This window comes from Ictidomys tridecemlineatus, chromosome 5, assembly GCF_052094955.1.
Source record: "Ictidomys tridecemlineatus isolate mIctTri1 chromosome 5, mIctTri1.hap1, whole genome shotgun sequence".
In the NCBI taxonomy this organism is placed as follows: Eukaryota; Metazoa; Chordata; class Mammalia; order Rodentia; family Sciuridae; genus Ictidomys; species Ictidomys tridecemlineatus.
The window spans coordinates 12,150,159-12,166,000 of record NC_135481.1 but is presented as its reverse complement, the minus strand read 5'-3'; the positions used below and the strand labels follow the sequence as shown (position 1 = coordinate 12,166,000).

The 15,842-nt window shown below is 32.7% G+C and overlaps 1 protein-coding gene across 11 annotated transcripts in view; it reads right to left on the bottom strand.

Moving 5' to 3' along the window:
* The window catches only part of Myo9a (myosin IXA), a 293,301-nt gene that overhangs the window by 80,955 nt on the left and 196,504 nt on the right, over nt 1-15,842 (bottom strand). For 9 of the 11 annotated variants that reach the window (XM_021727982.3, XM_040275557.2, XM_078049353.1 and 6 more), the window contains 7 exons: nt 13,979-14,101; nt 10,060-10,140; nt 7,148-7,258; nt 6,334-6,456; nt 4,799-4,948; nt 3,656-3,975; nt 923-2,524 (listed from right to left, as the gene is read on the bottom strand). In XM_021727982.3, coding sequence (XP_021583657.1) covers nt 923-2,524; nt 3,656-3,975; nt 4,799-4,948; nt 6,334-6,456; nt 7,148-7,258; nt 10,060-10,140; nt 13,979-14,101 — 2,510 coding nt within the window. The remainder of the gene's footprint in view (nt 1-922; nt 2,525-3,655; nt 3,976-4,798; nt 4,949-6,333; nt 6,457-7,147; nt 7,259-10,059; nt 10,141-13,978; nt 14,102-15,842) is intronic. The other 2 variants (XM_040275558.2, XM_040275559.2) reach the window with 1 other exon arrangement.

Below are 15,842 nucleotides of genomic sequence, written 5' to 3'. Positions count from 1 at the left end.
ATTTTCACTGACAATATGAAATTTCATTTATTTAGCCCTAAGATACAGCCTTCCTTTCACCAATGACAGTCTCCTATAAAAACTGAAAGAAACCATTGTATACAAAGACTTAATACAAGTATCTTAAATTTTATTGCTTTTATGTATCCCTTAAAAAATGCTTTTCTGGACTAGGGATGTAGCTCAATAAGTTGAGCATTTGCCTAGCATGCAGAAGGTTCTGGGTTCCATCCCCAGCATTGAAAAAAGAAGAAAAATAGCTTTTCTCATGACAACTACCAGTGTTTAAAAATATCTGAAGGAACTTTCATTTATGTAAGGTTTCTAATGTAGTTAAACTCTTAAAAGCTGGAAGAATGGTGATTGCCAGGGACTGAGGAGAGGAAGAGGTTATTTAATGGGTATAGTTTCAGTTTTGCCAGAAGAAAATATACTAGAGTTCTATTACACAACAAAGAGCATATAATTAATATCACTGTACTGTATACTTAAAAATAGTAAAGATGGCAATTTTATGCAATATGTTTATCACACAAAAACAGCTTGGACAGCTACATTTCATATCTCTAGAGCAACCAGCATTTGTTGAATGCCTACTCTGTTAATAGCACTGTACTGACTTTCACAAATACTTTTTCACTTAATAAGGAAAAATAAGAAACTCTGCTATCAAGGTTTCCTAGGGTATAACTACATCCAATTTCAAGTAACTAATACAACCAACAATAAGGGAATATTTTTATAAAAAGAAAATGACTTATTTGAGCAGCACCCATAAAAAAAGTTAACATAATGTGGCACACCTCTGACTGGGGATGCAGCATATGTGAGGGCCCTTGGTTTAATCCCCAGTATGGAAACAAACATGGCACCTTAATAAAAGAACTCTCCACCTAAACAAAAAAATCAACATTTCACTTACAGAGGAATACTCATATTGTCCTTTGGTGTGAAGAAAATGGCCCTTGTACTCCCCTCTCTGGAAGGTTCATCAGATTTGTGGCTGTAAGACTGAATTGGCCTAAGGTGTTCTCTTTTTGAGATGCGATTATTAGAGTTTTTACAGGCTATACTTTGCTGGGTGCCTGTTCTTTCTGTCTTGGATAATTCCCTGACAGTACTAGATTGACATGGGTTTCCTTTTCTTTCAAAAAATAAGGTGATAGGTCGGTCTCTCACAGGTAACTGAGCAGAGGGACTGTCTTTTGGGGTAAGACTTGTATCTTTTATAGTCACTAATGATGGGGACTCTAGTACACTGGGTTCTTCCTTATTTGGGGTATTTAGGATGAAGACAGAGGATAGCCTCTCTACTCTTTGCTTTGATGGACAGAAAGATGGTGCCGGAAAAGACTCTTCAGTTTTTGGCTTTTCAATTTTCTTGAAAGTTTTACGTTCCTTTTCTAAAATGTCTGTTTGCTGACGAATCTGTTCCATCATCTTTTCTTCATTCTTCTGCTGCAACTGTTTTTGCCTTTCTTCCTTCTGTGTGTTTAGCTTTTCTAATTTCTTAAGCACAGTATTAGAAGAATCTGTTTTAAAAGAAGGAACCATTTGATCTTCTGAGAAATGATACTTTCTGGCTTCCCTGTTGATATCCAAAGAAAGAGCTGCCCCCAGTGTGTCTTCACTTTCTAATAGTTTGTTTCTTTGGATATTTGTGTCTACTTGGGAACTTGCTTTCAGGGGGTCTTGATGGGGAATATAAAAAAATGTGGGCAGACTATTTGATATAAAAGTGTCTCTCAGCTGTGGTTTACAGGTAATAGGTTCAGAAATGCACACAGCCTTTTCCTTCATAGTTCCATTCTTCAAACACTCTGAGTCAGAGGATGCTCCCTTTTGAATCAATGCATGGTTAGTCTCGCTTGAGGCACTGAAGGCATTGTCCTGTGAATCAAATTTGGGGCTACTAGATATTTTAGGTGATGGAATCTTCAAATCTTCTAAAGTTATGGACGCTGGTTTGCTCTTTTGGATTTCCTCACAACTTAGAAGTTCCAAGCTTCCTTGAGAGCTTTCACTATCAGGTGTACCCTGTGGAGATTGAAGGCCTTCAGGCATAAGTTCTGTAGACCATCTGCGTTCTTCTGAAGGTGACATACCACCAAGAGAACGAACTTTAAGCAATTCTAAGCTAAATATAGCTTGCTCTAGTTCTCTCATTCTCCGGCTTTCTCTTTTGGCCCGGACTACTTTCTTCTGATGCAGATCCTCCAAGGACTTGGGCCTTTCTTTTACAATCACATCTTCCTTCAAGTCTACACCACTTTGGCTTCTGGCTTTCTCTTGCCGCTTCTCTGGAGACTCCTTTGAGCAGTCCACTGAACTTTCACGACTAATTCGATTACTCTCTATCCCAGATTTACCTTCCTCTATGGCTTTCTCTCTGTTGTCAAAGGAACAATCCTCCCATTCTGAAGGGTCTGAACCCTCTATTTCCAGAGATTCATATGCCTTGATATTCACCAATCCAAGTTTTATCTGTGTTTCCTTTATCCTCTGTTCTTTTAAAGCTTTAAATCTATGTAAAAACAGATAAAATGGGTTACAGATCTTTCTTGATTTCCACTAAGATAATTTTTTAAAAAATGGAAAATCACAAAATTTTGTTTTTATTTATTTATTTTCTTTTTGAGATGCTATTCTATGTTTGAGGTTGGCCTCAAACTCCAAGCTCAAGTGATCCTACTTTCTTAGCCTCCCAAGTAGGTAGAAACCTGGTATGTGCCATTTCCACCCAGTTTTAAAATTTCCTTTCTATAATACCCAAGTATTTCTTAAACTAACCAGATCCATACCATCTCATATTTTCCTATTTCCATGAGTCAGATGATACTTTCAATATGTGTATTATTCCTAACTGGGCATTCTAGCCATTCTAACCAAATGTACACTAACTCAAAAGTAAAGCTATCAGAAGGGTTGTTGGGGATGTGGCTCAGCAGTAGAGTATTTGTGTAGCATGCATAACGCCCTGAGTTAGAACCCCAGCACTACAAAAACAAAAGACAACACACATACACACACAGAAAGAAAGAGTAGACTCTCATTTCAACAATATCCTTACTTTAAAGTAGACAAATATGAAATTAATGAATATTGCCAATTTTATAAGATTAACCCAATATATAAGTTAATTCTTAGCAGTTTTAACCATGTAAGTTTTCAATCCAATTTAATTCAATAAAGACTTATTTAATTTCCATCATAGACCAGACACTGTAGGTTCAAACTAGTATGGGTATCATATCCTCGAGAAGAATATGTATCCAACATACATTAAAAAGTCTTCTTGCTCAAAATTACTAATCAGTTTATTTACTTACTTTTATTCTACTAATAAATTTTTAGGGATTCAGAGGGTATACAAAGATAAATTAGACATATCCGTTTGGAAATAAGATTTGCATTTCCTCTTTAAGAGCAGGTACATATCATATTCCCAAAGAAGAAAACAGTAAACTAATGAGGGCTATTAAGAGAAAAACCTCACCTCAGCAACACAAACAATTGGAAATAATGGCATGCACAGGAGACAATATAAAATCAATTTTCACCAAGAGGATAACCAATAGTAATACTAGTGTAAAGCAGAGGTATAAACAAAGTACTTAGGAAGAAAGGGAGCAATTATTATGGTAACAGAGATTACCTTTGTCTTGCTCTGAATCCTCTACATGTTGACTGCAAAAGGATAATTTTTTTCTTCTGTTCTTGATACCTTTTATTTTCCCTGTAGCCTTTCCATCTTGCCTGTATGCAGGTAGCAGCCATATGCCTGCGCCTATAAATCTCCCTCCATTTCTGTTGGATAATTATGACAGCAGCTCGAAGCTCCAAATACCGTTGCCTCTCTAAGTGAGCACGCCAGGAAGCTTGGAGAAGAGTAGCTGCACTAGCCATAACCAAAGCATCCTTCTGCACAGCTACATCTCTGACTTGCTTCTTATTCAGGTAATTTCTCCAGAATTGCTGGGGAATAAACAATAAAAACTGGTTGACATGTTACTACACATTTTTATAAGAAAGGGAAAAAGGATAGATTTCTTAAGTCAATTAAGTGTTACGTGGCTAAAAATAAGTTTAATGATCAAAAATAAGTTTTCTTTTCCACATATGCTTGACTAAAACATCTATGTTAAATAACATAACTTTCACAAAGTTAATTATAGAATTTAAGTTTCTGGATGCTTTCAGGTTCTTATGTTATTTTTAATAAATATATCATATTTTCTTGATACAGTTTTCCCAAATAACATTAATAGGTTTAAAGCAATTAAAGATGAAGCTACTAAAGATTTTCTTGAACAAATAAAGATGGAGGTATTAAAGATTTTCATGAACAAAAGAAAAGATCTTATGAAGACCCAATGTTTTAAAACAATAAGAAGGATAATAAAACAGATAAATGTGAAATAAAGTCTTATCATTCAAAATGAGTACTTAGCAACAATATGCACAAAACTCATAAATATCATTCAGAAAACTTTTAAATAACAATAACTATGCCAACAAAATTAAGGTGCATAACTCCTTTGCCCTTGCTCATACTTCAAAAGACAATATAAAACAATTTATTCAAATTAAGTTAAATTCAACACAATAAATTAATAGTCTACTAATTTATACTACAAGTTAATCTGTTGGGTGCTATAAATATTTCAAAAATGAGGAGGATATAGTCTCATCTCTGAGGTTTATATTATTATTTAAATGTTTCATAGTAAAATAGTTTTGATTAAACAAAAGCAAAATAAACCTGTCAATCTCACGCAAAAAATCCTTTGCTTCCCACCTGGATAATAATGGATGCCTGTTTCAGATGGAGGAAATGCTGCCTACACAGCAAGGCCCTGAACCATCGCTGCAACAATATGATTCTGCGGAGTACCTCTTGGTGAAGCAGATCTTGTAAGTTCTGTCGTCCCTGCTCCTTTAGGAAGACCTATCAGAATAAGAAAACAGGGAACACAACTTAAGAAGAAATGAAAAAAAATATTTCATGAATTATCTTTCTGTGGTAGGTTTTTAGAAAATAAGAAATATAATGGCAGACATGTAAATGAAGTACCAATAAATATTTCTATCAATTGATCGAGTTGTCATTCTCAAATTGAAAACAAGAATATGGGAAGTAAATAGGAAGGTGAACAAGTGTGCAAAAATTCCAGTGTCAAAGACTGACAGACTATTTTGCTTGAAAAAAATTATTGTCATAAAAGTACTGTTAATTTGTCATTTTTCAAGGGTGTTGGGGAGGTAAGAACAACAGATTATGAAATCATAAAGCTTGATCTTAAAATGAATAAACCAATGATTAGTCTTTGAAATCTAACATTCATTAAAAAAATCTTCTTGCTCAAAATTACTAATCTGTTTATTTACTTTTATTCCACTAATAAATTTTTAGGGATTCAGAGGTATACAAAGATAAATTAGACATATTCATTTGGAAATAAGATTTGCATTTCCCCCTTTAAGAGCAGGTATATATCATATGCCCAAAGAAGAAACAGTAAACTAATAAGGGCTATTGAGAGAAAAACCTCACTTCAACAACACAAGCAGTTGGAAATAAAGGCATGCACAGGAGACAATGTATTATCCAAGAGGATAATAAATTTTATGAAGCTGAAATATAGAGGTCCTTAAATGAGAAGAATATGTCTAAATTTAATTAGGAGGTTATCAGGAGATTATTACTGAACAGGGGAGGCCAACATAAAGAAGTATATTAAGGTGATTTTTATATTATGGGCAGAAGAAATTAAATGGAATGACTAGAATACACTAGAAGCCGATAAGCAGCTGTTTATTGTAAAAGCAATGTAGGTGAAAAGAACTAAGGAACAAAAAGATGGAAAGAGTAGGAATGGAGAAATAGGCAAAGATGTGAGAATCATTTGTAAGGAAAAAAGAAATAAGAAAAAAACCCCAGAACTTTGTAAAAGGATTAAATTAAAGAGTAAACCGAAGATGATCATTGTATCATGTTTTCTAGTCTGAGAAACTGGAAAACAGATGAAAAAGAAAGAAAATAGTTGATAGATTAAAGACAGTAAAGTTACTTTGGGGAAGTTAAGTTGGTGATTACAGAAGAATGTCTAGTCAGAGATGGTTCAAATTACATTTAAAATTAGTCAGAACCACAGTATTGGCCTTGAAGTTGTATCATAATAATACCAACTTCATTATCTAAAAACAATAGACTATAATATCTGATATGCTATTTTACAAAAATTTATATATAAATTATATAAAAATGTAATAAAGAATGATATTAAAAAACAAAAATGCAGTTTTGACAAACACTGTACATGTTATATTTACCATGGTTTTTCCAACTTGATAATTATCTGGATTAAGATTTATTTTCCTAAAGAAATCCTCAATGTTCAATTTGGATGGAATAGTATTTCGGGGAAGAAGTACATGGAAATGGCTCACAAAGTCCTGAAAGCAGAAAGAAAATGTTGTAAAATCTCAAGAGAATTATAAGTAAAAAAGATGCTAAACTAGCCCATTATTCCTTTATTATTCTTTTTCTTTTAAACAGGGTCAAACCAAAAATCAAAACAAAACAAAGCACTTGTTAATTCAAAGTATCATAAAGGGGTAAAACATTGAGTTCTAAAACACATTCCATAATCAAAACAAAAATGGAAGAAAAAGGGAAGAAGTTAATTATCTTGTTTGGAAAAAAGTTGTATTAAAGACAAAAGAAATAGATGTATACGTTTGTTGATTGATAGTTTCCTAACTGAAGAAAATCCTGCTGAGTTAACTTTAGAGAAAGCAAAAGTTAACTTTCTTTGAACTAGAGAAGAACCATTTCAATTACTAGAGATAACAGTATGAAGATATCAGTAAGAAGATGTTAAGAGTAAATTTATTATCAGCAAACATTCTGTTCAAATGAGAGAAGCAAATACTAGATTCTATTACAACACAAATTAAAGTGATTGCCGCCATTCAACAGAGCAATAACTCTTTAACTCTTTTGAATTCTGAATACGAAAAGTACACTGGAAAGGGAGAATTGAGGAAAATAACATGTGACTTCCAAAGAAATAACATGTAAGATATGTGGGAATAATTTACTTGATGTGAATATATATTTAAATATTATTATAGTAGCATAAACCTGGAAAGAATATTTGGAGCTGTATCCTGATTGGCGAATTCGAACTGTTTCCAGCATCCCAGTATATCGAAGCTGTCTAAGTACCAAGGCATCATTGAATCTTAAAGGCAGCTAAAACAAAACAAACAGAAAACAGTGTTAACCCAGAACAGCATATCTCCAAATTACTATCCATTTTACAGAAATATCTAACTTTTTTAAATCTAGGAATTGAATGGAGACTGTCTGGTTAAGATATAGCTAAGGTGATAGGATAAGTTCACCACCCAGCCAGTAGCTTCAGAAATGTTCTGTCTAACCCTAGAGAAAAGAGAGAATCCAAGCTCTAGGAATCTCTGGTTATGAAAGCAGAAGACCTTCAAAGTTCAATAGGAATGCAATCACCCAGACAGGCCTCAGTCTAGCTAATACAAAAATCTGTAACAAGATTAATCTATAGGGGCTGGGAATGTGGCTCAGTAGTAGAGTACTTGCCTAGAATGTATGAGGTACTGGTTCAATCCCCAGCACCACATTAAAAAACTATGGAAAGCAGTATTAAGAATCCTTGGAAAATTGGGAATGGAACCACCATTTGACCCAGCTATCCCACTCCTAGGTCTATACTCAAAGGTTTTAAAAATAGCATACTACAGGGACACAGCCATATCAATGTTTATAGGAGCACAATTCACAATAGCTAAACTGTGAAATCAACCTCGATTCCATTCAGTACATGAATAGATAAAGAAAATGTGGATATATACACAACAGAATATTATTCAACATTAAAAGAGAATAAAATCATGGCATTTGGAGGTAAATGAATGGAGCTGGAGAACATAATGCCAAGTGAAATTAGCCAATCCCAAAAAAACAAATGCTCCATGATTTCTATGATTTAAGGATGCTGATTCACAATATGCTGTGGCTGATAGGGTGGATTAAATGAACTTTAGATTGAGCAAATGGAAAAAGGGGAGGGAGGGGAAGGGAGGGGGCATAAGGGTAAGAAAGAGGGTGGAATGCAATGGTCATCATTACCCTAAGTACATGTATGAAGAACATAAGGGATGTGACTCTATTTTGTATACAACCAGAGATATGAAAAATTGTGGTCTATGTGTGTAATATGAATTATAATGCATTCTGTTGTTACAACAAATTTTTTTTAAAAACTAAATAAACAAAATAAAGGTATCATGTCCATCTACAACTAAAAAATATAATAAAAAAGAAAAATCTTAATGTACATAGTGAAGAGTTACTTATATTTTTGTATTTCATTATGATTTTATCTATAATATCACTAGGAAACCAACTGACCCAGCCCCATTCAGTTGCCTGTTAACTGAGTGGTGACAGTTTTCTTCTCCTAATATAAGGTGAAGACTAATTTATTTCCTAATACTTCTTGCTGATGATACTGGTATAAAACATTGAAAATAAAAAAAATTATTAAAAGTCCCTCACAATAAATTTCTTAATTGTATGAGCAACAATAGGTAAGAGATTAATGGGAGGTACTATTCAACATCTTATCATTACTAGATAACTCACTAGGCAAGTTTTTAGACATTTATAAGAAGCTTTCTTTGGAGCTTCTGATATATTCTCTGATCTCTAAATGTTGTGTTTAGTGATCCTCTAAGGCAATCCCAAATATTTTCCCTTGCAGCTAGGTGAGGCATACAAGCTATCAAGGAAACAAAACACCTAAAAACAAATGAGCAATTTATGTCATAAAATAATAGCAGTTAACATTTATTACTTATTCTGTGCCCTGAAATACTTCATTAATTGAACTATGTATACCAGGGTCTACTAATAATTGGAACTCAAACTTATATTTAACCCTAAATAAAGTTTCCAATTTGGTCGATACAAAAGAATAACCAACATTTATTAACCACTTAGTACAGGCAGGAATTAAGCACTTCACAGATAGGAATTATATATACTCAGAGAGCACTGTGAGGTTAGTCCTATAAATATACTACCAATGAAAACATTTAAGCCATAGAATAATGAAATCACTTATCTAAGGTCACAAAGCTTTTAAATGACAGAGTTGCAGATTGCTTCTTAAAATTTAGGAAAGCTGCTAGGCATGCAGGTATACACCCTACAATCCCAGAAACTTGGGAGGCTGAGGCAGGAGGATTATAAATTCAAGGCTAGCCCTAGCAACTCAGTGAGGCCCTGTCTCAAAATAAGAAATAAAAAGGGCTGGGGTTGTATCTTAGTGGTTAAGCACCACTGGGTTCAATATCCAGTACCAAATAAATAAGCAAGCAAACTGACTTAAGAAAGATGAACACAATTCCTACTGTATCTTTGCTCTTTAGGCTAAGAACTAATTTTTTCCTATGATTAACATAAAGATGACAAATATTTTATATTTACACTTACTATGTTTTGAATAGCTCTAGTTAAGGGAACTGTCAAAGGGGGGGAAGAAAACAATCAAGAATGTCTTGATATCTTCCCTATAGGGACAAGAATCTAAAGTTTTAAAAAATCCTAAGGAAACTAACATAGAAAACAAAAAGGAATGAAGAATGTCTATAGTATCTTTCCTAGGTTACAGAGACAAAAATCTCCAAACAAGAAAACTGCTAGACAATTTTTTACAGAGATATAGCATACACTCAAACTTTATAGTAACAAAAGTTTCAAAGAAAAATCTTTTTTTTTTTTTTAATGGAATTTCAAGAGGTATTTGCTTTTAAAATTCTAGGAGATGGTAAATCAAACCCATGAAAACAACTTGTATACAGTAAGGGTAGAAACTGGAAGATGAGCCACAGAAAATATTTATGAAACACTATTACCTCATAAATATTATATATAGCCCCTCCTATTTATTCTCTTTAAGAATTAAAATCTTCAAGTAATTTGGGCTTATGTAATCATTTATAGGACATTTTTACCTTTTCAGCATTAGAGCGAATGCATTTTACAAAATATGGTTCTGCTTGATCAAGTGTCTCCATTAGCTTGCTTAAAGATGCCTGCAATAAAAGCAAAATAATTAATACTCTCCCATTCCAAATTGGCAACAAATAATTATAAATATAAATAATATTGACAAAATATGAAAAACTTTCTATGCATCCATAGAAAGAGGTTTGTTTCTGAAAAACAAATTGTGTATATTCCTATTCTGGTTAAATGAAAGACAAAACAGGATATGGATGCAGTTTAAGAATAATCTAAATATAGAATGCTTTTCAATATTCTTCACATTTCATTAAAAAATCTTATTCAAACTCGTGCCTCCCTCTTTTTTCCCCCCCAAACTCATGCATTCTTAATGAATTTTAAAATCACTAAGGAGGCTGTGAAGTAAGGTAGTAATCTCTTGCTTTAATTTTATTTAATACCTACAGAGTATGCAGTAATGTCCTCTATTTCATTCCTGATAATAGTAATTTTTAACTTCTCTTTTTTTTTTTCCAATTAGTACGATCAGAGGTTTACCAATTTTCTGACCAGAGATACAGGGTTTGTTTCATTTTTAAATTTCACTGATTTTTCTCTATTATTTTTCTTTTCTATGTTCAATTTCAGTGAAATCTACTGTTATCTTTATTATTTCCTTCTTTCGGTGTGCTTTGGATTTGACCTATTCTTTTGAACTATGTTTCTATGGTAAATTTAGATTATTGAATTAAGACCTATCTCCTGGGCTGGGGCTATAGCTCAGTCGCAGAGTGCTTGCCTTGCATGGTGCTGAGGGTTTGATCCTCAGCACCACATAAAAATAAACAAAAAATAAATAAAAGCACACTGTCCATATAGAACTACAAAAAAAAAAAAAACACTGGATTTATTTTTTAAAAAAACCTATTTCCTTTTCTAATAAAAGCATTCAACACTATAAATTAACCTTGGAGTACTGCCTTAGCTGCAATGTAAAAATTTTGATATTTTATTTCATTTAAAATATTTTTTCATTTTTCTTCCCTCTCTGTTTCATGTATTATTTAGAAGTCTAGCCTTTGTTTCCCAACTATTTGGTGATTATTATCTTTCTTTGATTTTTAGTTAAATTCCATCATAGTCAAATAAAACATTTTCTATGATTTTAACTACTTAAATTTGTTAAGGTTTTTTTTCTAGCTTAATTCATGACCTATACTGACAAGTGTTCCATGGGCACTTACATGAATGAATACTCTGTAGTTAGCTGAAATCAAGAAGGTAAAGAGTGCTGCTCAAGTCTTTGAAATACTTCTTTTTTTTTAATATTTATTTTTCAGTTTTTGGCGGACACATCTTTGTTTGTATGTGATGCTGAGGATCGAACCCGGGCCGCATGCCAGGCGAGGGCGCTACCGCTTGAGCAACATCCCCAGCCCTGAAATAGTTCTTAATTGTTTACTTACTGTGATTCTCTGAAGTGATCAGAATATAGGTAAGAATTATGATTCCACAAGTGATTGATGCTATTTTCTTTACCCACTCATCTTTTTTTTTAACTTTCTTAAAAATTAAATGACTTAAATTTACTACTTCTGAACTATTTAATAAAATGATAATCCAATCTAGTTTATTTTTTATTGACTAACATTACTTTTTTATTCTTTAAAAGTTCCATTTAGGCTGGGTGTGGTGGTATATGTCTGTAATCCTAGCAGCTTGGAAGGCTGAGGCAGGAGGATTGCAAGTTCAAAGCCAGCTCCAGCAATTTAGCAAGACCCTTCTCAAGAAAAAAGAAAAAAGAAAAAGTTTCATTTGGAGTCTTTTTACTTCTCTTTAACAAATGAATGGTCTTTATTGATTGCAACAGGGAAGTGGGAAAGAGGAAAAGATAATGGCAGCTTCCTCTCCTAAAGCAGTGTGCAGAATAAGCAGAGACTGTCATACACTCCAAAAGAGGTATCTTCCATTTTTCTCATCAAATTCATTTTTCTCATTACATCTATAAGCATATTTAAAAGATCTATAATACTATTTTGAAATTCTTATCTACTATTCACCCATGCCTATTATTTTTGGGTCACTATTTCAGTCCTATTACTAAACTGTGGTCTTCTGAACCATTACCAACAGGTCATTCTTCTCAGGTTGATGGCAATATAACTATTCCTCTAGTTTTTTATAAATACTACGTTTACAGGATTCTGGTTATTCTTTTCTCAGTCTCAGCAAGTTTTAATCTACATGTGCATAGATCACCAATCAGACATGGATTCAAGGAGACCCCTCAGCAGATGCATAGCTTCCTTCCATAAAGCTTCCTCTTTCCACTATACTGCCTCACAAATTCCAGCTCCATCTACCTCTGTTAGCAAGATTACTAAACATTTATCTGCTTTGGTTTTCTCTGAGTTTTAGCAAACTGCCTTTAGACATTCATCTGAGGCTTTCTTCACTTCTTTTCCTTTTTGAAAGACTCAATCCTGCAATGCTTATTACCGAATATCTGAAAACATTTGATTCATATTTCTTTTCCAGTATTCTGGTTTTTATAGCAGAAGAGCAATTCCTGTATCAATTAAGCCTTCATGAGTTCCAAGATTTCATTTTGAGGAAAATAAACATTCACATAAATGTTGGTATACCATCCATCTATACCATGTGGCATTTCCTAACCTTTTACTTAGTTTCCTCACCTATATGATAAGAACAATAGTATCTATCTCATATATTGGAGGGATAATGCATATGTGTAAATCAGATAAAAGAGTATGTGTAAATATTTAGTAAACATCCTGAAAAATAAAGTACACTGAAAAATAAAGTACTCTTGATAGTAGAGGATTTTCATTTGGTTTTACTAATTTAAATTTTCTAAATAATCAAAAATTAACTACTTTTGTTATAATTTGACAATGTATTAGAAGTGTTAAGGATGATCCTTCTGCAAAATTTAAATATAAATGAATATAAGTTGAGAATATCTGAAATTTCTGAAAGGGGGAATGAAGGACAAGATAGGATTATGAGTATAACTTATTTTTTTATAGTTGTTCTTTGGTGTAAGAATGATATTTATAAGGCTGGGGTTGTGGTTCAGTGGTAGAGCACTTGCCTAGCATGTATAAGGCATTGGGTTCAATCCTCAACATCACATTTAAAAAAAAGTAAATAAATAAATGAAAAAAATAAAGTTAAAAACAACAACTGTGGTCATTCATTTAACAAAAAAAAAAAAAAAAAAAAGAATGATATTTATATCCAAGGAACAAAAGGCAGCATAAAAAAGGATACTTAGCAGTGCAATGATTTTATACTGTACAATCATGGTATTAATGTTCCCTTACCAAAATTCCTTTTAGATCAAAATTTGGCTTCTCATGTTGATGTGCTAATCAGGAGGAAGAGTGCTAATGACCAAACAATTGTACCAAGCCTGATTATGCTCCTATTTATGTTATACATTAATAAATTCTGATACGATCTCACAGCAGTGTTTACCACTTGATTATTTTTTGGGGGGTGGGGTGGGGATGCTATAACCCATTCATCTTTGTCTTTCTAAATCTACAAAGAACTAGACTCTACAGTGTGTAGACAGCACCAAGGCCTGCTCAAGTACCATCTCCCATTTTTTTTTTTTACTTCACAACTAAATGACACTAACGCATATGATTACAAATAAAGGATCTTTTTTAAAAATTCTTGCAGCGGTTTCATTATAACCATTGCTTTTTATTTAAGATTACCAGCACACAGTAAGTTATTTGGCTCCTTGGTATTATTCTCTATTTAAAAAAGAAAGCAAGTGATCCCTTCACAGGATACAGAAAAGTTTGACTACAGACAGAATTATCTAAAATGAAATACCCTTCTAATCCACAATTTGTCTGTAGTACTATAGAGATAAGTAAAATTGGAAATAACCTGAAACTGGGCACTGATGCTGGGAGGCTTTTTCTTCTTGTGCAAATGAAGAAGAGACTTAGTTATGCGATCCTGTAGGGTCAATCTTGTAAGATGCTTCAAAGAATTTACCTCCAGCAAGTGCTGAAAAAGAGGGGCAAAAAATAAATTCTTCATATTAATCTAAGAATAATGAAAAAAATGCTCAGAGAGTTTTCCTAATTTCCTATCCATACAATCATTCATTGTACCTCATGACTGTGATAAAATTGGAAATTTGATATTTAATATCTATTTCATTTTCCTTCCTCCAAAAGTTAAGAAGCTAAAAATTAAACAACAAAAATCTCCAGACTCTTCTATATCTAGAGTTCTGGATATGATTTAAGCTTGTCAATCAAATATCCACATGTGAGACTGGGAAGATACAACTGAAACAGAGACTCTGGCTACTAAATCTATTTCTGCTGGCAAAAAGGCACATAAAAGATACTTTAATTTTCTGAAGTCCCAGCCTCTAGACACTAGTTTGTGAGTATTCAGAAATATAGAAAAGGACATCTGTACTATCACTACAATTATTATAATCACAGTTCATCCCTAGAACAGTTGTTAAGAGCTTCTTCCAAATTCCATAGGCGGTGTGTGCCTAGAAGCAACAGGTGTGCTGGCAAGGTTTCTGATCTCCTAGATCAATTAAAAAGTAGTAAAGATCTTATTTTATGAAAATCACAAGATTGAATTAAAACATGGCAAATTGATAAAATGCAAATTTTGACAATATAAACATCAAAATATTGAAACTCTCAAGTAGAAAAAAGACAGCACACATTTTAAACAACTTGAATTAACATTATTTCCAACAAGTGTCAAAGGCTTATTATCCATATATATAAAGAACTTTTAAGTTTTTAAAAGTTTTTGTGTCACATACATGACACACACACACATGAAAAGACCTGAATAGGCAAATTTCAAATGAAATAAAAATGTCAAGTAACACAAAGACAATTATTCAGTCTCACTTATATTCAAATAAATGGGAAATAGGCACAGACAGGCACAGTTATTGAGAATATTAGTTAGTAAAACCGTCCTGATAAGCAAGTTCACTTCTAGGTATTATCAAACAAGATTTCTAAGGCAATGTACTTCAAAACATAGTGAAAAATTATGAAAAGACATATTATTTAAATAAAGTATGTTTCATTCACATAACCAAATATTATAGTGCACATAAAGGTGATACAAACCTGTATTTGCTGACATGGAAAAATATTTGCAATCACTACTAACATTTAAAAAAAAAAAAGTCATGTAAAGAGCTGGAAATGTAGCTCAGTGGTAGCACACAAAGTATAGCCAACAAAATAAATAAATAAAAGTCATGTAAAGTAACAATATATGTATAAAATGGCATATGTGATAAACTTTGGAGGGTTTTAATTTTACTTGCATCTTTAATTCTCATAAGAAAATCCACAGGATATTCACACAGAAAAACAATTTTAAATACTGGTCAAGATTCAACTAGAATAATACACAAGTTATCCTTAAATAAAAACAAAAATCAGTAATGAAGCCTAAAATGATCCCCTTCGAATTTAAAATACTGTGGAAGGGGCTGTAGATGTAGCTCATTGGTAGAATACTTGCCTAGCAATTATGTGTTTTGATCCCCACCAACATCAAAAAAAGAGAGGGAAAACAAAACAAAACAAAACACTACTCAGGGAGGGAAAAGAAAAAGAAAATGGCCTTAGAAATAAATTTTCACTTTTATAATCTAAAAATCTATATTTAAAGTTATAATTGTTGTAATATTAATAATATAGCATACATAATTGCTGTTTGTCACTCTATGAAAAATACATGTTGACTACAT